This window comes from Oncorhynchus nerka, linkage group LG23, assembly GCF_034236695.1.
Source record: "Oncorhynchus nerka isolate Pitt River linkage group LG23, Oner_Uvic_2.0, whole genome shotgun sequence".
Classification (NCBI taxonomy): Eukaryota; Metazoa; Chordata; class Actinopteri; order Salmoniformes; family Salmonidae; genus Oncorhynchus; species Oncorhynchus nerka.
This window is the reverse complement of record NC_088418.1, coordinates 21,873,111-21,898,816: the sequence shown is the minus strand read 5'-3', so window position 1 is coordinate 21,898,816 and position 25,706 is coordinate 21,873,111. Positions and strand designations below refer to the sequence as shown.

The following is a 25,706-nucleotide window of genomic DNA, read 5'->3' as shown; positions in this document are numbered from 1 at the left end:
GTTATCTCCAACATTGAGTGACTCCAACATTATAACTAAATCAATGGTTTCCTCATGCCATAACATTTTGGGATTTTTTTATTCTCCCTGACTGTCTAGTTTTTATTTTGGTGGTTGTTAGTTCTCAAAGATGATCTTATCAATATACACTGAGTGTACAAAACATTAAGAACACCGTGATAATATTGAGTTGCACCCCCCCTTTTGCCCTCAGAACAGCATCAATTCATCGAAACATGGACTCTATAAGGTGTAAAAACGGAATGCTGGCCCATGTTGACTCCAATGCTTCCCACAGTTGTGTTATGTTGGCTGCATGAACTTTGGGTGGTGGACCAAACTGTTGAGCGTGAAAAACCCAGCAGCATTGCAGTTCTGTCACCTGGCACCTACTACCATACCCCAGTCAATTGCACTTAAATCTATTGACTTGCCCATTCACCCTGATTGAAGTGGATTTACCAGTGACATCAATAAGGGATCATGCCTCAGGACTACCTGGGCTGATGGCTCCTTGCTTGTCCAGTCCACCTGGTTGTGCTGCTGCTTCAGATTCAACTGTTCTCCCTGCGGCTATGGAACCCTGACCTGTTCACCGGACGTGCTACCTTGTCCCGGACCTGCTTTTTTCTAGTCAGTTGTACATTTGAATGCATTCAACTGAAATGTGTCTTCCACATTTAACCCAACCCCTCTGAATCAGAGAGGGGGGCTTCCCTAATCAACATCCACTTCTTCAGAGCCCGCGGAACAGTGGGTTAACTGCCTTGCTCGGGCAGAACGGCAGATTCGATCCAGCAATCTTTCGGTTAGTGGCCCAACACTCTAACCACTAGGTTACCTGCTACCCACCGACATGACATTTACAAAACCAAACAACATCTTGAATAAAAAAAACAACAACACCATTCTCAGTGTTTCATTACAAAATCAAGTGATTTTGTATATTTGTAAACAACAGCTGGTGCACAATATCTAAGGAAGTCTCAAGGTGTTGCTCGCCTGTGGTAGAGTGTCTTGTGATAAGCTGTAGACCACACTATCTACCTAGAGTTTTCATCTGTATTTTTCGTAGCTGTCTACATACCACCACAGACCGATGCTGGCACTAAGACCGCACTCAATGAGCTGTATACCGCCATAAGCAAACAGGAAAAATGCTCATCCAGAGGAGGCTCCCGGGGACTTTAATGCAGGGAAACTTAAATCCATTTTACAACATTTCTATCAGCATGTTAAATGTGCAACCAGAGGGGGAAAAAACTCTAGACCACCTTTACTCCACACATAGAGACGTGTACAAAGCTCTCCCTCGCCCTCCATTTGGAAAATCTGACCATAATTCTATCCTCCTGATTCCTGCTTACAAGCAAAAATTAAAGCAGGAAGCACCAGTGACTTGGTCAATAAAAAAGTGGTCAGGACTGTTTTGCTAGCAGAGACTGGAATATGTTCCGGGATTCTTCCGATGGCATTCAGGAGTACACCACATCAGTCAATGGCTTCATCAATAAGTGCATCAATGATGTCGTCCCCACAGTGACCGTACTGTACATACTCCAACCAGAAGCCATGGATTACAGGCAACATCCGCACTGAGCTAAAAGCTAGAGCTGGCGCTTTCAGGGAGCGGGACTCTAACCCGGAAGCTTATAAGAAATCCCGCTATGCCCTCCGACGACCCATCAAACTGGCAAAGTGTCAATACAGGACTAAGATCGAATCGTACTACACCGGCTCCGACGCTCGTCGGATGTGGCAGGGCTTGCAAACCATTACAGATGACAATGGGAAGCACAGCCAAGAGCTGCCCAGTGACATGAGCCTACCAGATGAGCTAAACTACTTCTATGCTCGCTTCGAGGCAAATAACCCTGAAACATGCATGAGAGCACCAGCTGTTCTGGACGACTGTGTGATCACGCTCTCCGCAGCCGATGTGAGTAAGACCTTTAAGCAGGTCAACCTTCACAGGGCCAGGCGGATTACCAGGACTTGTACTGCGAGCATGTGCTGACCAACTGGCAAGTGTCTTCACTGACATTTCAAATCAAATCAAATCAAATTAATTTATATAGCCCTTCGTACATCAGCTGATATCTCAAAGTGCTGTACAGAAACCCAGCCTAAAACCCCAAACAGCAAGCAATGCAGGTGTAGAAGCACGGTGGCTAGGAAAAACTCCCTAGAAAGGCCAAAACCTAGGAAGAAACCTAGAGAGGAACCAGGCTATGTGGGGTGGCCAGTCCTCTTCTGGCTGTGCCGGGTGGAGATTATAACAGAACATGGCCAAGATGTTCAAATGTTCATAAATGACCAGCAAGGTCAAATAATAATAAGGCAGAACAGTTGAAACTGGAGCAGCAGCACGGTCAGGTGGACTGGGGACAGCAAGGAGTCATCATGTCAGGTAGTCCTGGGGCATGGTCCTAGGGCTCAGGTCCTCCTAGAGACAGAAAGAAAGAGAGAAGGAGAGAATTAGAGAACGCACACTTAGATTCACACAGGACACCGAATAGGACAGGAGAAGTACTCCAGATATAACAAACTGACCCTAGCCCCCCGAAACATAAACTACTGCAGCATAAATACTGGAGGCTGAGACAGGAGGGGTCAGGAGACACTGTGGCCCCATCCGAGGACACCCCCGGACAGGGCCAAACAGGAAGGATATAACCCCACCCACTTTGCCAAAGCACAGCTCCCACACCACTAGAGGGATATCTTCAACCACCAACTTACCATCCTGAGACAAGGCTGAGTATAGTCCACAAAGATCTCCGCCATGGCAGAGACAGCAAGGGCGGTTCGTTGCTCCAGAGCCTTTCCGTTCACCTTCCCACTCCTGGGCCAGACTACACTCAATCATATGACCCACTGAAGAGATGAGTCTTCAGTAAAGACTGAAAGGTTGAGACCGAGTTTGCGTCTCTGACATGGGTAGGCAGACCGTTCCATAAAAATGGAGCTCTATAGGAGAAGGTTTTCAACCTCTCCTTGTCCGAGTCTGTAATACCAGCATGTTTTAAACATGTTGTGCCCAAGAACACTAAGGTAATCTGCCTAAATGACTACCGACCATAGCACTCATGTCTGTAGCCATGAAGTGATTTGAAAGGCTGGTCATGTCTCACATCAACACAATTATCCCAGAAACCTGAGACCCACTCCAATTTGCATACCGCCCTAACAGATCCACAGATGATGCGATCTCTATTGCACTCCACACTGCCCTTTCCCACCTGGACAAAAGGAACACCTATGTGAGAATGCTATTCATTGACTACAGCTCAGCGTTCAACACCATAGTGCCCCACAAGCTCATCAATAAGCTAAAGACCCTGGGACTAAACACCTCCCTCTATAACTGGATCCTGGACTTCCTGACGTGCCGCCCCCAGGCGGTAAGGGTAGGTAACAGCACATCCGCCACGCTGATCCTCAACACAGAGGCCCCTTAGGGGTGTGTGCTCAGTCCCCTCCTGTACTCCCAGTTCACTCATGACTGCATGGCCAGGCCCAACTCTAATACCATCATTCAGTTTTCCCGATGACACAACAGCCTAATCACCAACAACAACAAGACAGCCTATAGGGAGGACGTCAGAGACCTGGCCGTGTGGTGCCAGGACAACAACTTCTCCCTCAACGTGATCAAGACAAAGGAGATGATTGTGGACAACAGAAAAAGGAGGACTGAGCACGCCCCCATTCTCATCGACGGGGCTGTAGTGGAGCAGATTGAGAGCTTCAAGTTGCTTGGTGTCCACATCACCAACAAACTAACATGGTCCAAGCACACCAAGACAGTCGTGAAGAGGGCAAAACAAAACCTCCTCAGGAGATTGAAAAAGTATGTCATGGGTCCTCAGGTCCTCAAAAGGTTTTACAGCTGCACCATCGAGAGCACGGTTGTGTACGACCCAGTATATCACTGGGGCCAAGCTTCTTGCTATCCAGGACCTCTATACCAGGCGGTGTCAGAGGAAGATCCTAAAAATTGTCAGACTCCAGCCACCCTAGTCATAGACTGTTCTCTCTGCTACCATGTACCGGAGCGCCAAGTCTAGGTCCAAGAGGCTTCTAAACAACTTCTACCCCCAAGCCATAAGACTCCTGAACATTTTTTATTTATTTTTCATATTTTCTAAACCGCATTGTTGATTAGGGGCTTGTAAGTAAGCATTTCACTGTTGTATATGGCGCATGTGACTAATAATATTTGATTTGATTTCGATGAAAGAAGCCGAATCAAAAAACGCCAGTCTGACTGTTTCATTATCCCAACTAATTAAAAAGAAATGAGGCTCGTTCCAATCAATTGACCTGTTCATTTAAATATAAATGTAACCTGTTCCTCTTAATATGCTGTCACGAACACGAGCATATGGTGTTGGGAGTATACCTGTTGAAATCGTTTCTAACCCCTGGGCTCATTTCACGTTCAGTTATTTCGGCTAGCTATTGGTGAAGCAGCTAGCTAGCTATTGGTTGTTTACCCCTTGATGCATGTTGCCATGGTGGAGCTGTCACATTTCCTTCATCTGATGGAGATAGTATAATTATTATTTTGTCCCAGTATGATGCTGGGCTAAAGGGGTAATGTGTAAGACTCTTGCCATAGTCTACTCTACACTGTGCTTAATGGGGCCTGGACTCACCGAGACAGGGTGAAGGAGTGAAAAGGGGAAGGGATAGAAAACGAGAGGTAGGGAGGGATAGAAAGAGAGAGGGAAAGAAAGCAAGAAACTATATGCTATGAGCATTAGACCCTAACCTCTGCGCTGTCTTGACCTGTGGGAGAGAGAGAACGATAGGGGGGGACAGAGACAGAGAAGGAGGGTGTCTAAGAGAGAGGTAATTTGACACACCATGACCTTTAGGCATAGCCCTCATCTTTAAGCGGTGTTTACCTGTGATGCTATTAAATAGAGGTTAGGGCTAGGTCTAACACATTTGGTGGGGTTTTGCAGAGCTCAGTAAAGCCCAACTACACACCTGCAGAATGTTGGCATCTGACCACACTGGCTGGTTCAATGAGCCTCGATCAGTCATTGATTAGTCCTGTGGGATCAAGACCAATAACTGAAAACATTTCTATCTTGAAGAAGATATTTGGCCACATTCTTCTCAGCCTCTCTGAGCAAGCACTTTTTAAATTTTTTTTTAAATTGATTTATTTTTACAAACACAGTTCTGCTCGGTTCAGTTCATATTTATTTAACAGTATAACCCACTCAGCAAAAATCCATCAACAAAACAAAATATGATTCATTCCAGAGCAAACAAATGCACAATATACAGTCTACTTTTCATTATCTTCATTACGTTCCTTAGAGATGTTATGTTCCGTTAAATAAAAAAATCACACCAGGAACAATAACCCTTGAAGCAGCCAGACGTTACACACAGAACCTTGGGGTTTTACCTGTCTATTGCAGTCTGTGTAGGACCATGTCAGAATAAGCCCTGGTCCCTTTCCTTACTAAGCAAATGAGGGGTGATGGATAGCAATTTTGATTCAGTCTGAGAACCGCTAGTGTATTGCTGTGTCCATTGAGCTGCGCTAACTCAAACTTCCCTGGTGTGTGTGTGTGTGTGTGTGTGTGTGTGTGTGTGTGTGTGTGTGTGTGTGTGTGTGTGTGTGTCTGCGTACTTACGTGTGTGTCCTCTCTCTCTCTGTCCTACCAGGTGACTGGGATCAGTGTGTCCCCTGGTAAGGATCAATTGGTGGTGTTCCACACTAAGGACAGCCGGGACCTGGTGGTTTGTCTAAAGGGGATGATGCCTGCCGGGGACAGCCGCATTGGAGAGCTGGTGGGCACCCTGCTCAGCCATTTCAAAAGGTAACCAGTGGGTGTTTATGTGTGCCGTGCATGTGTCTGCCTTTCTGTCTGTTGGTCGGTCGGTCAGGTGGTCAGTCGGTCAGTGGGTGAGTCTGTCTGTCTTTCTACTCGTCTTTCTGTCTGTCTTTCTGTCTGTCTGCGTATGTTGGTGACGTGTGTCTGCAGGGAGCCATAGAACCAGTACAGCTATACAGAACCTGTCCTCCGCAGGGGGTTGGTGGCACCTTAATTGGGGAGGACGGGCTCGTGGTAATGGCTGGAGCGGAATCGGTGGAACTAAATCAAATACATGGTTTCCATGTGTTTGATGCCTTTCCATGCGCTCCGTTCCAGCCGTTAATATGTGCCGTCCTCCCTTCAGCAGCCTCCTGTGCTCTCCTGTAAGCAAAGTCCAGCACCTTCTGTATGGTGCATTCTCTCAGATGTGCAGACAGGAAAGGAGATTGTGGTCCAGGCCAGCTGTCACCCCCCACCTACTGTGTTACTTACTCACTGTCCCTTCGGTCACCCCTGGAAAAACTGCACACGCAGCAGATTTGAACTGCTCTACTGTCCCACCTGATATGGTACTGTACATCTATTATATACCAGGGCTTGACTTTGAACTTGTTTCGACACTTGTCCTTAGGACAAGGAGGACCGATTGTTTTTACTTGTCCAAAAGCTCAAGTCACTTGTCCCCCCCAAAATATGTTTGTTTTGTTGCATTACTATCTTTTTTTTTACCACAGAGAATCAGACAAAAATGTACGTTACACTCTGCCTGTTGGCTTCTTTACATATTCAAGGCTGTCTCAAAATACAACACTGCCCCTTTAAGGCTCTCCTGGAGGATGGTTGGCCACCCTAGGTAGCCTATCAAATATTACAACATTACAATTACAACCAAATACTTGTTATGTCTTTTATAAAATAATTCCCCCCCAGGGCTGGTAATTTAAGGTGTCCCGTTGTCCGTTGGTTGATTCAAAATATGTCTACGGTTCAAAAGTTCTGGGACGACAGATCCAAAATTCATACCGCTGAACATGAAGAAAATTAAAAAGCAATGAGGCAGATGCAACAGGTCAGGCCGTTTATCTTAAAATGTTGATGAAGTTGTATTTCTTCATATTATAAGATCAACTATGTGCACATGGCTGTAGGCTACGCACTAATGTTCCAAAATGCTATTAGCGACAAAACACCGCTCTCACCACACGCACGAGCGGGTTCATGTGACAGAGATTAAAATATCCGTTACAAATGAAGAGAGGAGATCTAAAGATGCATCAACTGGCTCGGGTTACTAATATGACTAGGATTATGCCTTTTGCTGCTGCACAATCAAATAAAGTTGATTTGAAAACCAATCTTACCTGAAAAATGCTGGTTTCAATGACATATTAAGTGTTTAAGTAATTCCCTCAACATTTGGTCGTATTTTGACTAGGCTACTTTGAAACCAGGTTAGACTTGCTTCATAAAAGGACATCAAATATCCAGGTTTTAAACAAGTATATCTTTAAATAGTTTCAAAATGCTTGACCACCTTTGCTCCGATTCAAGGTGGGTGATGATGTGTGGTGCCTGTCAGGCACTGTCCTTCACTCTCCAGTCGTCTGACCATTTGATCTGAACCGACCGTGCCTTCAGAACGTCAACCAAATCGAGCCTTTCAAGATGTTAATGTTAATTATCCTTCATTATACCTGTCAAACCTGACTGGCGTTTAGCCTATATTACTGTCATTAAAAGTCTCATTGAAGTTTGGCTCCATTTTCTGGCGCCTTCCTCATGTCAGCATCGGTTTGGACGCGAGGCTGTAGCCAATATGCGTAGCACCTACACATTGACTTGTATATTATTCCAATGCTTGTGATATCGTGATTTGTGTGATTTTCATTACTTACTTTTTTACTTGCCCTTTCAGACAACTTAAAACTATATTCTTCTTGTGCGACTATTATCATTATTATTATTTTACTTGTCCCGGACAAGAGAACAAGCATTAATGTCGTGTTGTTTTTAAGTTGGGCCTTGTATGATAGTTCAGTAACGTATGATAGATGATTGCAGCATGTTTTCCCTGCTGTAGAATACCTACATTATAATTAAGCCAAGGCACTTTATCATATCCTTCCTCTGGTCTGAAACGGGTCTATTTTGTGGGGGGGATGTGCCTGAACACGCCTCTGCTCCGATGCTATCATGTGTCATTGTATACGCGCTCTCAGCGAGAGACCGAGAGAGAGAAAGCCCTCTGCCATTGGGTCCCTCTTAATTAGTCTCCATGTGCTTCCTATAGAGGCCCATCTATCACAATGAAACGTGGCCAGAACAAAAGGCCACGCCGAGACGTCTCAGTGTGTGTTTCCATGTACACTGAGTACGCCAAACATTAGGAACACCTTCCTAATATTGAGTTGCAGAACAGGACTCTCAGCATGGACTCTACAAGGTGTCGAAAGTGTTCCACAGGGATGCTGGCCCATGTTGACTCCAATGCACAGTTGTGTGAAGTTAGTTGGATGTCCTTTGGGTGGTGAACCATTCTCCCCCCCCCCCCCCTAAGATCCCTTAGCTATAATGTGTGTATAATGTTTGTATAATGTGTGTATAATGTTTGAATAAAGTGTGTATAATGTGTGTATAATGTGTTATGTGCCCTACACATCCCTGTAGATGTAACCTTTATCTGTCCTTCAGCATGGTGCACAGCCCACACAATACTGAGCGGAGGACCATAGCAGCTTACATCACACACAGGGACCCAGTGTCAATGGCTGGCTTTTTAATTCCCCAAATGTACAGCATGTGCAGTGCAGAGTGATAGTGACACTGTGTAAGCCCCACTCCAAATAACACTGGTTCTTTCTCTGTGTAGTTAGTGTATGAGAGTTCCAACTTTCAATATGGGGGATTATTTCACTGGAGGGGGGCAAAGGCTACTTTTCAGATTGAGTTCGCGACTTGACGGGTTTGTTCAAGAAATGTCAAAGCTGTCATATTTTACGAGTAGATAGGCGCCCTCTCAGAATGTATCGGGGCCAAATCTGTTGAGAGTAAAACAGACGCGGCGAATTCTGCTCCACATATGAATAAGAACATAACCCTCTTATCGGCTGTGACGCACAACAGTTGTCTAGAAACTCACAAATAGTCCAGCCGCTTCTGCATGAAAACGGATTATATTCCCATGCTCTCACTTCCTCCCTCGCTCTTTTCTTTTCTCATCTCTTTTTCCTTTTTTGTCGTTCCCCTATTTTCATTCCTCTTCTTTGTACCTCCGTCTCTCTCTCTCCCTGTTTCTCTTCCTCTCTCTCTCTCTCTCTGTTTATCTTCCTCTCTCTCTGTTTCTCTTCCCTCTCTGTTTCTCTTCCCTCTCTCTCGGTCTCTCTCTCTGGTCTCTCTCTCTCTCTCTCTCTTTGTTTCTCCTCTCTCTCTCTCCCTCTGTTTCTCTTCCCTCTCTCGCTCTCTCTCCGGTCTCTCTCTCTGGTCTCTCTCTCTCTCTCTCTCTTTGTTTCTCCTCTCTCTCTCTCCCTCTGTTTCTCTTCCCTCTCTCGCTCTCTCTTCCCATCTCTCTTGCTCTCTCTCCCTCTGTTTCTCTTCCCTCTCTCGCTCCCTCTTCCTCTCTCTCTTGCTCTCTCTCCCTCTGTTTCTCTTTCCTCTCTCGCTCTCTCTCTCTTCCTGTCTCTCTTGCTCTCTCTCCCTCTGTTTCTCTTCCCTCTCTCTCTCTCTCTCTCTCTCTCTCTGTTTCTCTTCCTCCATCTGTTTCTCTTCCCTCTCTCGCTCTCGCTCTCTCATCCTCTCTCTCTTCCTCTCTCTCCCTCTGTTTCTCTTCCCTCTCTCGCTCTCGCTCTCTCTTCCTCTCTCTTGCTCTCTCTCCCTCTGTTTCTCTTCCTCTCTCTCTCTCTCTCTCTCTCTCTCTCTCTCTCTCTCTCTCTCTCTCTCTGTTTCTCTTCCTCTCTCTCACTCTGTCATTCTCATACCCCCCTCCATCTCTCCTGCCCCTCCCTTTCCCCCATCCCTCCCTCTCCTCCTTCCCTCCCTACCCCTCTCCCTGCAACTCAGAAGAGGAGAGATTAAATATTTAAGGTGATGAGCTGCTCTGCTCTGCTCTCTCTCTCCTATATTTAGCCCAGACCTATGTTCTATTGACATGCACCCCACTGTAGCACAACACACCACAACACTTAACACACAACTCATTAGTAGAATCAGGTGTGTTACTGCAGGGCTGGATCAAAAGCCTGCATGCATACCCAGTATGTTTTTATATTTGCGTTTGAGTCATTCATCAGACGCTTCTATCCAGAGCAACTTACAGCAATTACGGGTTAAGTGCCTTGCTCAAGGGCACATTGGCAGCTTTCCAGGAGGAGGATTGACCACTACTTATACATCATCCACCCTACATGCAGTACATTACAGTCGACTGTATATGACCCTGATACACACTGGGTGTCCAAAACATTAAGAACACCTGCTCATTCCATGACATAGACTGACCAGGTGAATCCAGGTGAAAGCTATGATCCCTTATAGATGTCACCTGTTAAATCCATTTCAATCAGGGGAGGAGACAGGTTAAAGATGGATTTGTAAGCCTTGAGACAATTTGAGACATGGATTGTGTATGTGTGTCATTCAGAGGGTGAATGGGCAAGACAAAATATTTGAGTGCCTTTGAACGGGGTAAGGTAGTAGATGCCATGCACACCGATTTGTGTCAAGAACTGCAACGCTGCTGGGTTTTTCTCACTCAACAGTTTCCCGTGTGTATCAAGAATGGTCCACCACCCAAAGTTCATCCAGCCAAATTGACACAACTGTGGGAAGCATTGAAGTCAACATGGGCCAGCATCCCTGTGGAACGCTTTCAACACCTTGTAGAGTCCATGTCCCCACGAATTGAGGCTGTTTTGAGGGTAAAAGGGGGGATGCAACTCAATATTAAGGCGTTCCTAATGTTTGGTATAGTCAGTGTACATTACATGTGCATTACATTCAGCTTACCCGATCACCAGTTCACACCTGTCCTAAAAATAGCCTCCTTGTTAATTATTCATTTTTCTCAGGAATTATAAAGAAGCTAACTCGGTGAAATACCAGCAATGCACAAGCTCTGTCTTCATGTCCAAATTCAAACATCTAGCTATGTTTTTCTACTCTATGTCCGTCTGATTCGGACTCAGACCTACTTCCCTACTTTTTCCCTACTCTTCCCTTTGTTATGGTTTCTAAACTATACATTGTGCTCCAGTGGAACCCGATCCAATGAGAAAGTTCCACTGTGAGATGTGTAAGTCCCTGACAGAGATGACTCTGTTGCGATGGTCTCGGATCTAGATGTAGCTTTGTTTCGCCGTTGTGTAGCGCTGTATTTGAACTACTGGGTTCTGAGAAAAGAGCTTTCTGTGGTAGGTTGTCTTGCTGTTGTCTTGCTGTTTCAGTGACTACTGAAAGTCCAGAAAGTATTGACACGGGGGGTGGAGGGAGAGATCCTTGTGAAGGCAAACGATGGATGAGTGTGTGTCTCTTGTCGCTGTCTCTTCCTCCACTCTCGCGCGCTCTCTCTCGTGCTCTTCTCGCCCTCTCTTTCTTCTCTCTCTCTCTCTCTCTCTCCAGGAATTCTTTCCTGTGTTTTCCCACTGTGGAGATGAATGGTGTTATTCTGGGCCCAGCCTAACCCGGTAATAAGAAGGAAAGCATCACTCGCGTAATAGCACTAGGGAAAGACAGGGAGAGAGGGCGCCCGACAGACTAAAGATATGAGACACTTCTGTGCTGTAATACTGTTCATGTCTGTGTGACGCCAGTTATTGGACGTAACTGTTTGCTTAGTCCTTCTACCATTTTGTTGTTTCGTTTCATTCAAGCTCTCTTCTTTTGTCCCCCCCCCCCCCGCCCTCTCTCTCTCTCCCTCGTCATTCCCTTGTTATGTGTGTCACAGATTGAGGTTGGCCCAGATTTGACAGGGCAGCGTAGTTACATGATCAATTCAAGCCCTCAGTTCAGCCCCAGGTCAGAACATAACCAAAAGGCTACATCAGATCAATACAGAGGCTATGGGCTTCATACTGCTGACTCATGAGAGAGAAGATGAGCCATAGGAGAGCGAGAGAAGGAGATCTAAGAGACTGTGACAGATCTGTTGCTTGTTGTCAGCCAGGTAGCAGAAGTCTTGAGGCCGCTGATTGCTCTGGCGAATCCTCTCTGCTCTCCTCCCCGGCCAGAGAAAGTAGGCATCTGTTTTCCTTTCCGGAGAAAGACGATCTGTTAAGTTTGTGTTATTGCAGTGTCAGTACAACGGAAGCGTGATGAATATTCAAACCATGAAGAAGTGCTGCTTGGCGTGAACAAATGTGCCGTGCTGCACTTTCCTGTGTAATTTGAAATGGCATCATCATCATCATCACGCTTAAAGACACTAAGACAGACAGAGGCGGCGTGCTGCTAACTGGTGATTTTGTCTCCCTACGCCATCAAGGTCACCCTTTATGCTGAGTGGAGCATTTCAGACTTAAGGAAGTCATGCTCCCCTCCACTCCCTCTCCTTTATCCCTCCTTCACTCCCTCCCACTTCCCCCCTCCCTCTCTGCCCCCCCCCCCCCTCTGTTTGTCAGCATTCCTCCCCTTTTTTCCTCCATCCCTCCTACTCTTCCTACCTCCCTCCCTCCCTGTGCCGTGTTGCAGATGCAGTTGCCATAGCGACCAGCCGATCCATGTTTGTCTGGTATTTAGTCCAATAATAACCCTGCTGGCTGAGAACTAACTCATCTCCTCTGGAGAGGGAGAGAGGGCGGGAGGGGGGGGTGGAGGGAGTGACAGAGAAGGAGAGAGGAAAAGGATGGAGAGGCAGAAAAACAGTGTCAGACAGGTAAACAGAAGCTGTAGGAAGGACAAAGAGAGGGGGAGAGGGAGAAACAGGGGCTAGAGGGAGAGAGAGTATTTTTCTTTAGCCATGAATGGATCTGTCTCCATCCTTATACATTATCCAGGTGATGGATTGGATAGTATTCCTGTCATGTAAAACTGTGCAGAGCACCAATGATAGACATCCGTATAAACACTCATTTGCCTTACAAAAGCATACGGTAAAATGGTGTTTTTGCTACCTCCTGCATAAATGGATGGGTGTGTGTGTGTGTGCGTGTGCGCGTGTCATCATAACACACTTACATGTGGCTACAGCCACCACACACACACACACACACTGTTTTTGCTGGACAGTAGAGAGTCCTGCTCTGTTTTATATTTAATATCAGCCTGGGGGGTCACTTGGTTGGTGGAGTGATTGAAGGGGAGGGGTGTAGACTGAGTGTGTGTGTGTCTGAGAGAGATGGGATCTGACCTAGTTTCCCTCTGTGTGGGTCCCTGCACCACTGCAGTGCTGTCTGCCTGCCTGCCTGCCAGCCAACCAACCAACCAGTAAAAGACGCAGTGAGGTGCAGGTCAACAGGCCTCTACCATGCTCATAGAGTGGTGTTGTGGCCCCAGACATCCCCTCCCCTGACTGGGGTGAAAGGTCCCTGGCCTCCCTTCCATACCTCTAGCCTTTCCACCTACGCTCACACAGAGACACCCACGTACTCTACCATCTTGCTGCAAGCCTCTCGATCCTTGTACAGTATACCGAGATGTAGCCCCCGCTTGACCTTTACCCTCCACTCTTTTTCCTGATCATTCTCATCCTTCTCATCCCTCGCTTCTCCCCATTCGTCTTTTCCCCCTGTCACCTCCAGCTTGGGCCTGTCAACTCTATTATCCCGGTTCCAAACGCAACCTCGTCCCCTTCCCCCATGTCACTCGGACCCGTGAAGCATCGATAAGCTGGAAGGAATGGCGTCTTCGTTGATCTATTGATTTTGGCTGGGATGACAAAGTGAGAGCCTGAGTCTCTTTTAAAAGGGAGCGGTCGCTCCATCTGTAATGAAGAAACTCATTGAAGACACTCTTCTTGCTTTTCTTTCCCTGCGCTTGACTCATCCTCATCAATATATTGATTTCCCTGATGGTCCTTCAGTGGTTCAGCCACCCATGAACAGTGCAGTTCAAGAACTACCATCAATAGCGTCTTACGGTCAGATGCCGAGCAGTTGCCATACCAGGCGGTGATACAACCGGACAGGATGCTCTCGATGGTGCAGCTGTAGAACCTTGTGAGGATTTGGGGGCCCATGCCAAATCTTTTCAGTCTCCTGATGGGGAAAAGGTTTTGTCGTGCCCTCTTCACGATTGTCTTGGTGTGTTTGGATCATGATAGTTTGTTGGTAATGTTGACACCAAGGAACTTAAAACTCTCGACCCTCTCCACTACAGCCCCGTTGATGTTAATGAGGGCCTGTTCGGCCCGCCTTTTACTGTTGTCCACGATCACTTCCTTTGTCTCGCTCACATTGAGGGAGAGGTTGTTGTCCTGCCACCACACTGCCAGTTCTCTGACCTCCTCCCTATAGGCCGTCTCATTGTTGTCGGTGATCGATAACCACTGTTGTGTCGTCAGCAAACTTAATGACGGTGTTGGTGTCGTGTTTTGCCACGCAGTCGTGGGTGAACAGGGAATACAGAAGGGGACTAAGTACACACCCCTGAGGGGCCCCAGTGTTGAGGGTCAGCGTGGCAGATGTATTGTTGCCTACTCTTACCACCTGGGGGCGGCCTGTCAGGAAGTCCAGGATCCAGTGTCAGAGGGAGGTGTTTAGTCCCAGAGTCCTTAGCTTAGTGATGAACTTGGTGGGCACTATGGTGTTGAACACTGAGCTGTAGTCGATGAACAGCATTCTCACATAGGTGTTTCTGTTGTCCAGGTGAGAAAGGGCGGTGTGGAGTGCGATTGAGTTTGCGTCATCTGTGGATCTGTTGGGGCGGTATGCGAATTGGAGTGGGTCTAGGGTATCCGGGAGGATGCTGTTGATGTGAGTGAGCCATGACCAGCCTTTCGAAGCACTTCATGGCTACCGATGTGAGTGCCACGGGGCAGTAATCATTTAGGCAGGTTACCTTCGCTTCCTTGGGCACAGCGACTATGGTGGTCTGCTTGAAACATGTAGGTATTACAGACTCGGTCAGGGAGAGGTTGAAAATGTCAGTAAAGACACACACACACACACACACACACACACACACACAATCTCAGTATTCATCAGAGGAGGCGGGCAGGTTTTATTTTAGAACTGATGTTAAGGAAAGCAGGGAAATTCGATCTGACAGGCGAACAGTGGGGGTTTCTCTCCATCTCCGATCCACATCAACAGCACCCTATGGAGCCCCTCCCTCGGGGCAGGCGTGCTGCTCTTGGCATAGAACCTGCACTCTTGTTGAGCATCTGGTCTGTCTTTGTCTCTGCCACAGACAGTCTATTCACATGCACTGTCCAGATTTGCAGTAATCTGCACATATTTGCGTCACACTACAACAAGTCCTCTGTTGTTAGTTAGCTTGATAGGTATTTCCCAGCATAGCACATTGAAAGGGACTTTAAAGTCTCTCAGAGAAGATTTTAAATGGTCTAAATATAACCTACACATATCAATTATTTTACGCTGAACAAAAATATAAACACAACATGTGAAGTGTTTGTCCCATGTTTCATGAGCTGAAATGAAAGATCCTAGAAATGTTCCATACGCACAAAAAGCTTATTTCTCTAAAACGTTCAAATTGTGTGTACAAATCTGTTTACATCCCTGTTAGTGAGCATTTCTCCTTTGCCAAGATAATCCATCCACCTGACAGGTGTGGCATATCAAGAAGCTGATTAAACAGCATGATAATTACACAGGTGCACCTTGCGCTGGGGACAATAAAAGGCCACTATAAAATGTGCAGTTTTGTCACACAACACAATGCCACAGATGTCTCAAGTTGAGGGAGCGTGCAATTGGCATGCTGACCGCAGGAATGTCCACCAGAGCTGTTCGCAGAGAATTGAATGTTCTTTTCTCTACCATAAAGCCGTCTCCAACGTCGTTTTAGAGAATTTGACAGTACGTCAAACCAGCTTCACAACCGCAGACCACGTGTAACCACGCCAGCCTAGGACCTCCACATCCGGCTTCTTCACCTGCGGGATCGTCTGAGACCAGCCACCTGGACAGCTAAAGCCCTTTTGTGGGGAAAAACTAATTCTGATTGGCTGGGCCAGGCTCCCCAGTGGGTGGACCAGTCTCCCAAGTGGGTGGGTCTATGCACAGGCCCAACCATGGCTGCGCCCCTGCCCAGTCATGTGAACGCCATAGATTAGGGCCTAATGAATTTATTTCAATTGACTGATTTCCTTATATGAACTATAACTCAGTAAAATCATAAATATTGTTGCATTTAGATTTTTGCTCAGTATTTAACCTAATCCTGAGCCCAGAGTCTTCTGCAAGCCACAGCGGCTTTGCTGAGTGACTTTACCTGTATCTCTTAAGCATGGGAAGTTCTCATATATTTTGCAGGAGACAGGAGAGCTTGGCTCCGAGACAAAAACACTCCTAAAAGGATGAGTCAGCGGTGTTGCGTGGATGCAGATAGGTTGCCCTGTCGGTCCCCAACCTCTAAGAAGATTCCCTACTTCTCTTCCTTTTCTTCCACTTTATCCTCAGAGAGGCTGAGGTAGAGGATTCATAAGTCAGAGAAGAGACAGTTACTGGGGAAGAGAGTAGGAAATCATGTTTTTTTCTAGTAGGAGAGGAGAGGCAGTGGTGTCTGAGTGTCCCCCTGGGGAGATAACTCGACTAAGACTGGTCACTTAGTATTGGATTGATGTGACATCAACAGTCGACTGATTTGCTTTTCGTCTACCAGAATCACAGGGATTTTACAATGGATATTACATTTCTTAAGCGTTTCTTAGTATTAACCACATATAAAGATGTCCCAATACACATATTCTATGCAACGTCTGTGTGTGTCAGTGGCGGTCGGTGCTGTTTAAGATTAGGGAGGATGTTTCTTTTTTTTATGAGCATGGCTTTATTTCTATTACAGCATATTGGATGACTCTCATTCATATCCCATTCACCCAGCTCAATGTAAAATCCATAGGTTTAGGCTATTACATGATACTCAAATTTTCCCTATATCCATCATGAGGTTTCTACAACCAAGCCTATGAATGAAGGTTTATAACGGTGCACATTTCAAAAGACAAATTGGAGAATCAAAACAGTGGCACATTCAATACTGCCTTGCACACTCTTGCCTGCATCTAGCTGATTTAGGGTGTAATCATTAGTCCAACAGTTGAAAACAAATGTTTCTATTAGGCAAATCACGCAGTACAGTGTACAGCAAGCAGTTTAGCAGTTACACCAGCGGGCCCCGATTGCAATAGATTAATACAACCGACAGCTTACCTTGACTTGGAAGAGTTCCAGTGTTAGCTAGCTGGCTAAGGCTATCCAACATAAATAGCAATCCTCTCGGTATGAGCCGGGTATTTGAGTAGGCTAAATTAGCTAGCTGCATTAACTAGCGAAGTAAATTAAAGTGAAAAAAATATTAAATATAGCTATCTCTCTCTTTACGCTGCTTCTCTTTTGTTTTTGAAGAAATTAATTTGAAACTGTTCAACTATTGTCTTTCTGTCTCTTTGAGTCAACTACCCTATTTTATGCGTGCAGTTTTAGCTAGCTGTAGCTTATGATTTAAGAACTAGATTAATTCTCTGATCCTTTATTTGGGTGGACAACATGTCAGTTCATGCTGCAAGAGCTCTGATAGGTTGGAGGACGTCCTCTGGAAGTTGTCTTAATTACTGTGCCTCCTAGGTTTTGTATTGAAGTCAATTTAGCCAGAGGAGGATGGAAGGTAGCTGTCCTCCTCTCCGAAGAGGACCAAGGTGCAGCGTGGTGAGCGTACATTTTCTTTTATTAATCTAAATGACGCCGAACAAAACAATAAACACTACCAAAAACAAACCGTGAAGCTCAAAGCCTATGTGCCCTAAACAAAGTCAACATCCCACAAAGAAAGGAGGAAAAAAGGGCTACCTAAGTATGGTTCCCAATCAGAGACAATGATAGACAGCTGTCCCTGATTGAGAACCATACCCAGCCAAAACATAGAAATACAAAATCGTAGATCACAAAACATTGAATGCCCACCCCAAATCACACCCTGACCAAACCAAATAGAAGCTTCAGAAGCTTCTAAAGCTATGACATAATTTTCTGGAATTATACAAGCTGTTTAAAGGCACAGTCAAATTAGTGTATGTAAACTTCTGACCCACTGGAATTGTGATACAGTGAATTCTAAGTGAAATGATCTGTCTGTAAACAATTGTTGGAAAAATTACTTGTCATGCACTAAGTAGATGTCCTAACCAACTTGCCAAAACTATAGTTTGTTGACAAGGAATTTGTGGAGTGGTTGAAAAACGAGTTTTAATGACTCCAACCTAAGTGTATGTAAACTTCCGATTTCAACCAAGTTGCTAAGTTGACTGTGCCTTTAACCTCTTGCCTCTACTTGGGACGCTTGCGTCCCAACTAGAGCTCTGGAAATGCAAATGCGCTACGCTAAATGCTAATAGTATTAGTTAAAACTCAAAAGTTCATTAAAATACACATGCAGGGTATCAAATTAAAGCTACACTCGTTGTGAATCCAGGCAACAAGTCCGATTTTTAAAATGCTTTTCGGCGACAGCATGAGAAGCTATTATCTGATAGCATGCACCAATACACTACAACAGAAAAGCACAGCAGGGGACGTAAACAAAATAATTAGCATTTCGGCGTTACACAAACCGCACAATAAAATAGAAAACAGTCATTACCTTTCACCATCTTCTTTGTTGGCACTCCTAGATGTCCCATAAACACTATTGGGTCTTTATTTCGATTAAATCGGGCCATATAAAGCCAAGATATCGTTATATGTAGACTGTGTGATAAACGAAAAAAACAGCGATTTCACAACGTAACGTCATTTTTAAAATTCAAAAAGTAGACGATAAACTTTCACAAAACACTTCGAAATACGTTTGTAATGCTACTTTAGGTATTAGTAAACGTTAATAAGTGATAAAAATCATCCGTAGGCGATGTAAATATCATTAGCTGTCGTCTTGGAAAAAATTTCAGGAGAGAGCTCTTCCGGAATGATCTGGGCGGAGACCGGAGGTAAGCGGTGCCCCTGTTTCGGTTCAACCAAGAATCAAAGATGATTCAATTCACAAGACTCTAGACAACATGGGGATGCTGTGGGAGTTGAATGCTCGGTCTTATCTAATTCGGCTCACTGTTAACAATTGCTGGAAGTGGCGCAAGGATATTTATTTCCATTTTCTGTGATCAGGTTTTCCTGCGCTTTCCGATGTAACGCACGTTATGTAATAGCCACAGTCGTGATTTAACCAGTTTTAAAAACGTCCGAGGGTTTCCTATCCACACATTCTAACCATATGAACGTACTATATTCCTGGCATGAGTAGCAGGGCGCTGAAATGTTGCGCGATTTTTAACAAAATGTTCAAAAAAGTAGAGGGTCGACTGAAGAGGTTAAACATCTTGGAAAATTCCAGAAAATTATGTTATGGCTTTAGAAGCTTCTGATAGGCTAATTGACATAAGTTGAGTCAATTGGAGGTGTACCTGTGGATGTATTTCGAGGCCTACCGTCAAACTCAGTGGCTCTTTGCTTGACATCATGGTAAAATCAAAAGAAATCAGCCAAGACCTCAGAAAAAAAATTGTAGACCTCCACAAGTCTGGTTCATCCTTGGGAGCAATTTCCAAACACCTGAAGGTACCACGTTCATCTGTACAAACAATAGTGCGCAAGTATAAACACCATGGGACCACGCAAATCAATCCCAGAACAACAGCAAAAGACCTTGTGAAGATGCTGGAGGAAACGGGTACAAAAGTTTCTATATCCACAGTAAACCGAATCCTATATCGGCATAACCTGAAATGCTGCTCAGCAAGGAAGAAGCTACTGCTCCAAAACCGCCATAAAAAAGACAGATTACGGTTTGCAACTGTACATGGGGACAAAGATCGTACTTTTTGGAGAAATGTCCTCTGGTCTGATAAAACAAAAATAGAACTGTTTGGCCATGCTGACCATCGTTATGTTTGGAGGGAAAAGGGGGAGGCTTGCAAGCCGAAGAACACCATCCCAACCGTGAAGCACCGGGGTGGCAGCATCATGTTGTGGGGGTGCTTTGCTGCAGGAGGGACTGGTGCACTTCACAAAATAGATGGCTTCATATGTGGGTATATTGAAGCAACATCTCAAGACATCACTCAGGAAGTTAAAGCTTGGTCGCAAATGGGTCTTCCAAATGGACAATAACCCCAAGCATACTTCCAAAGTTGTGGCAAAATGGCTTAAGGACAACAAATTCAAGGTATTGGACTGGCCACCACATATCCCTTACCACAATCCTATAGAACATTTGTGGGCAGAACTGACAAAGCGTGTGCGAGCAAGGAGGCCTACAAACCTGACTCAGTTACACCAGCTCTGTCAGGAGGAATGGGCCAAAATTCACCCAACTTATTGTGGGAAGCTTGTGGAAGGCTACCCGAAATGTTTGACCCAAGTTAAACAATTTAAAGGCAATGCTACCAAATACTAATTGAGTGTATGTAAACTTCTGACCCACTGGGATTGTGAAGCTGAAATAAATCATTCTCTCTACTATTATTGTGACATTTCACATTCTTAAAAATAAAGTGGTGATCCTAACTGACCTAAGACAGGGAATTCTTTACTAGGGTTAAATGTCAGTAATTGTGAAAAACAGACGGACAGAGACGGACGGAGACGGACGGACGGAGACGGACGGACGGAGACGGACGGACGGAGACGGACGGAGACGGAGGGACGGAGACGGACGGACGGACGGAGACGGACGGAGACGGACGGACAGAGACGGACGGACGGACGGACAGAGACGGACGGAGACGGACGGACCGAGACGGACGGACGGAGACGGACGGACGGACGGACAGAGACGGACGGACGGAGACGGACGGACAGAGACGGACGGACAGAGACGGACGGACAGAGACGGACGGACAGAGACGGACGGACAGAGACGGACGGACAGAGACGGACGGACAGAGACAGACGGACGGACGGACAGAGACGGACGGACAGAGAGAAAGAGAGGTGGTGAAAGCACCAGAGACAGGCCCGGGCATTCATCTGAGCTGTTGTCCTATTGGCTGGCCCTGGCATGGGCGGCCATGACAGATGCAGCCCTCATTGCTAGTCTACAGTGCTGTATGTAAAATGCAGAAGTCTGACGTGGGTAGTTTGAGGTGATTTATTTTTGTTTGTTAAGCATTGTTGCGTAACTAATGGGTGTCGAGGTCGCGCTGATTAATTTCTGTAGACTTAGCACCGCTGGTTGAGTGGATGTTTTGGCTCCGGCCGTTTCCACGAGTCACCAAGTGTATTATCATGAATTATGTTTTGTTGACAAACGATGCGAGCGACCGTCGTTATGGTGGAATGGTGTCAGGATGAGAGTTGGATTACGTAGACAAGCATTTCTCTCCCTCTCTTCCCAGGTGCTGTCGTTCACTGTAGCACTAGTTACAGCTCTTAAACACACACTTTAAAACACTCCATCTGTTTGCCCAGACACCCTGACTCCCTCACAAATGCTTTTTTCCCCCTCAACAAATCTTTGATTTGCCTCATTGATCCTCTCAAAGAGGGAATAGTGCAATGGCCATTCAGCCAGAAACCCCTTCACTAGATGGCAAGCGCTAAAATCCAATTGGCTGGTGAGCCGTACCTACAGTACAGGCACAGGGATCATTCCTGGGGTATAGGCTAGCCTAACGTGGGCTCGCTATTGTCAATCTACATTACCAGTCTAACATGGTCTATAGCAGGCCTCTCCATCCCTGTTCCTGGAGAGCTACCCTCGTGCAGGTTTTTGCTCCAACCCCAGTTGTAACTAACCTGATTCAGCTGGTCAACCCGCTAATTATTACAATCAGGTGCACTAGATTAGGGTTGGTGCGAAAACCGACAGGATGGTAGCTCTCCGGGAACAGGTATGCTGAGCCTTGCTCTATAGTCTATATCTATGCCCGTTGGCATCCAGTTCGCTGTCATGTCCATATTATGACGAGGAATATTGACAATGCTGAAGGATGCACATTCAATTGTAGTGAACCATGTCAGTGTTTTTGGTGTAAAAAGGCCTTTAGCCTTTTGAACGAGAAACACACACCAAACATCATACACCCATACTCTCTCTCTCTGTTGATATTGATGTAACAGCTGTAAGCTATGCATGTTCAACACATGCTTAACAAGTCTCTCTTTCTCTCTCTCTCGCTCTCTCCCTCTCTCTCTCTCTCCCTCTCTCTGCAGTGAGAAGAGGAAGCTGCAAGTGAATATCGCCAGTCCCATCCAGTGCAGTATGAACGGCAGGAAGTGCACCATCATTGTGGAGCCCAAAATCAACCAATCACAGCCAGACTTCACTAAGAGCCGCTCCGGTTACATTCTGGCAGTTCCTGGAAACTAAAAGGGCCCCTCGGGGGCCACTCGGTCTGTAACGATGACAAGTGTCAAATGAAGACTACAGGAACCATATATATGTTAGGTATAGAGCTGATTTGTGAACTAGATAGTATGGAAATGATGCAGGGGAGGATTTGAGCTCTCAGAATGACAGACATGCCAAATGTGTACCTTTTTTGAATGGGTATTTATTTTACGCAACAACAAAAAAATTCAATAGGACATGTAAGATGTTTAACACATGCAAAAAAAACGACATTTGTTTGACAGACTCTCACACATGCACAACAATAATTCATCAAAGAGTAGATTTTTTCCCCCTCACTTTTCAATATCAAGTTCATATGTTTAGTTGGGGCATTAATCGTTTTATATTACGCTAGCTTTGGTTTATTTCGATTAGAATCAGATTTCGTTATTTATTTTGATCTAAAGTGGAGATTTGATGGAAGTTTATTTTTTATTTTTTTAACACTACCCTTTTGTTTTGGACTAGAGACTCACAGACAGTCCTACATATACACATTGGAAACGGGAGAGAATGTTGTCCCATGTATTTCAGGGACAGAACCCGTGTCAGAGGCACAGATGAGAAGTGTTTAGTCGGTTAGTCACAGGGTGTGAAGTGGGATGTGTTGAGCATATCTTGAACCCGAACGTCACGACGTGCTCTGAGGGGAGCATTAAAATCTCAATTTAAAACCTGTTATCTGTTCTCTCTGTGTACTGTATGTACATTAATAGTACTCTACATGCTTATAGTATTACGCAAAATGTGCTTATTAGTGGACTTGCCCCCGCCAGATTGTGTACATTTCATGACAATAGTTCTAGATAATGATTTATTGATGCACCGTAAATTACTTAATCCATTATGTCAACATTTCAGCATGTCTATGCTATATGACCACAACCAGATGCTGTACGTTTTCCATAGACGACACAGCCAGATGCTGTACGTTTTCCATAGACGAGAGAAAGGATGCCGACACTGTACCCGCGCAGTAAATCAGTAGTATTGTGTTCTTGTGTGACTGACTAGGCCTGCCCACTGGGCACGCACTGGCTAAATCAACGTTGTTACCATGTCATTCCAAGGAAATGACTTTGAACCCACTCGGAATAGACGTTGAATTGGAATGGACCAATTGGAATAGACGTTGAATTGGAATGGACCAATTGGAATAGACGTTGAATTGCCATCTGTGCCCAGTGGGTATTGACTTAGACTGAGGTGGCAGTGGAGGGATATTATGAACACCGCTATTTCCCAAGATCCTTGGCCTACTTCCAGTAGTTCTAGTTTCAGTGTCAAAGCACTGCTGCAGATATCGCTCTGTCACTTGGCATTCTTTTCGGAGTGAAAAAAGTTTTCTCCAATCACTTTCAGAATTGCTGCCGAGCGCTAATTGCTTTGAATATCGTCCGTAAAAATCGGTATTGTAATTAGTTAGTTAGCGTCCCTCTCAACTGATCAAATATTCCTTTACCTTGCAGCTATGGCTTATGATGACCTTGTTCTGTTGGTTAATAAGCCACTTCAGACCAGAAAATGTCCCTGTATTGGGGGGAAAGTTGTAGGCTATGTATTGTGTTGTGGCTATTATCAGGGACGTCACAGTAGTATCTCTAACGGCAGGTTTTTAATATGTGGCTAGTCCTCAGGGCTGCCTGTAAGACTTGGTTATTATGAGAAGGCCAACTATAGCTATCCCCCCATATTCTCCAGTTATACAATATGTTTTTCGACAGGGCTTCTCTATTCCACTACTCATTACAATGCTCTGTCTGTGACTGTGTGTCACATCCCACCGAAATAGGTTTCTCTATCTCCTGTCTACCGACATGCCTGTCTTTTAGGGAAGGATACTTTTGTCTGAGAACAAAAGCCCAGCCTGGCTGCCTCCTCTCCTCCCCTCTTATTCTCTATCGCTCTCTCTCTTTCCCCTCACTCCATCACGTCTTGGCACTATGCCCGGGTGGGTAGACTGTGCCACTGCAGAGCCGAGGAGGAGTTTACTCTGACCCCCCCCCCGTACCCTGAGGAGAGAGGGAAAGGAAGGAGGAGACGAAAGAGAAAGAGAGAGGGAAAGTGCATCAATGAAGACACTGAGCTAGATGAGATGCCCAATTTCCCCACTACTACATAAATAAGACGGGAACAACACGTGGTTCTTCAGTTGAGTAGAGGATTCTAATGGTTCACTGACACTCTTTGGGGTGCAGCATGGAGACTATTCATATCCTGAGTCCTCTACCGTACATCCAGTGCAAATGGGAAAAAGTCATCAAAGTGAAAATAGGTTACTTTTTCCATCACGTTTTCCAGATTTTTTTGGTTGAGTCCATAGCCATTTAGTCTCTTACACTCAAATGTTCTATCAGCTGTACCTTACAGTTTGTGATCTGTGACTCTAGAAGGTGTTGTGTCTGCTGCATCCTTGTCCCTCATTGGTTTGTGTTGGGTTTTGACTTGTCTGATCCAAAGCTTTACCTACAATCCCTTCCATTGTTATTTTTTTTCCTAGCCGGATATCACTAACGTTCCTTCAGGAAGGGATCCCAGTCTATGCTATTTCATTGGGTTTGTTCTGTTGCTAACCCTTTTGATTACAATGTGTCCCGTATTCCCAACTTTTCATGGTTAAAATGGTTTAAATTGTACTGCAAAGATATCCGGAAATGTTAAATTGGGGAAGATTGATAACATTGTTGTATCTTCTCATTTCCTTCAATGTATTCAATACACCAAATATCTAGATGAATATATAGATAGTTTGATCAGAAAATGTACGTGCCTAATTTTATATTTGGCATATTTATGTAATATATCAATATTGATGATGAAAGAAAAAGTGTTTGGACCAAATCTGAAGGGAACGTCACTGTTTTATGTTATATGCAAGAGCCACAATGATGGTTATTTGATCAATCATTTGATTAATAAATGTATTTGCTCAAGTTTGCTCAATGACTTCATCTTTTGTTGGCATACAGCATTTGATATTACTCACCTAGTCTTGTGCGTGTGTGTGCAAATTTGTGAATGGGGAGATGTGATGATGACACCCCTTTTATCTCTCTTCAACCAGGAAAAGACATGGTTCATCAAGGTCTGCTGGTATATAGGCTAGTCTGTGAGGGTTTTTTTTCCTTCTCCCAGCTGTTGTGTTGTCTGTGTGATTTTTGGGGGGAGCCAAACCACGCTAAACCGCCTACTAACCTAGCAGCTGTTTCCCTAGATGACGTCGCGACAGTCAAAGCCTCTGCAGTCAGGTCACAGGTCAGGTCGACAGCATCACCACTTCCCTCTCCCTGTCCTCAACAGACACATCATCAGCCTTCCGATGGACGATCACTAAATCAAATCAAATTTGTCACATGCGCC

At 45.3% G+C, this 25,706-nt stretch overlaps 1 protein-coding gene across 1 annotated transcript in view; it reads left to right on the top strand.

Annotated features, from left to right (window-relative positions):
* The window catches only part of LOC115106464 (unconventional myosin-Id-like), a 117,159-nt gene extending 91,875 nt beyond the window's left edge, over positions 1-25,284 (top strand). The window contains exons 21-22 of the mRNA XM_029629231.2: positions 5,692-5,846; positions 22,166-25,284. Coding sequence (XP_029485091.1) covers positions 5,692-5,846; positions 22,166-22,322 — 312 coding nt within the window. The 3' untranslated portion in view covers positions 22,323-25,284. The remainder of the gene's footprint in view (positions 1-5,691; positions 5,847-22,165) is intronic.
* The last annotated feature ends 422 nt before the right edge of the window (positions 25,285-25,706 follow it).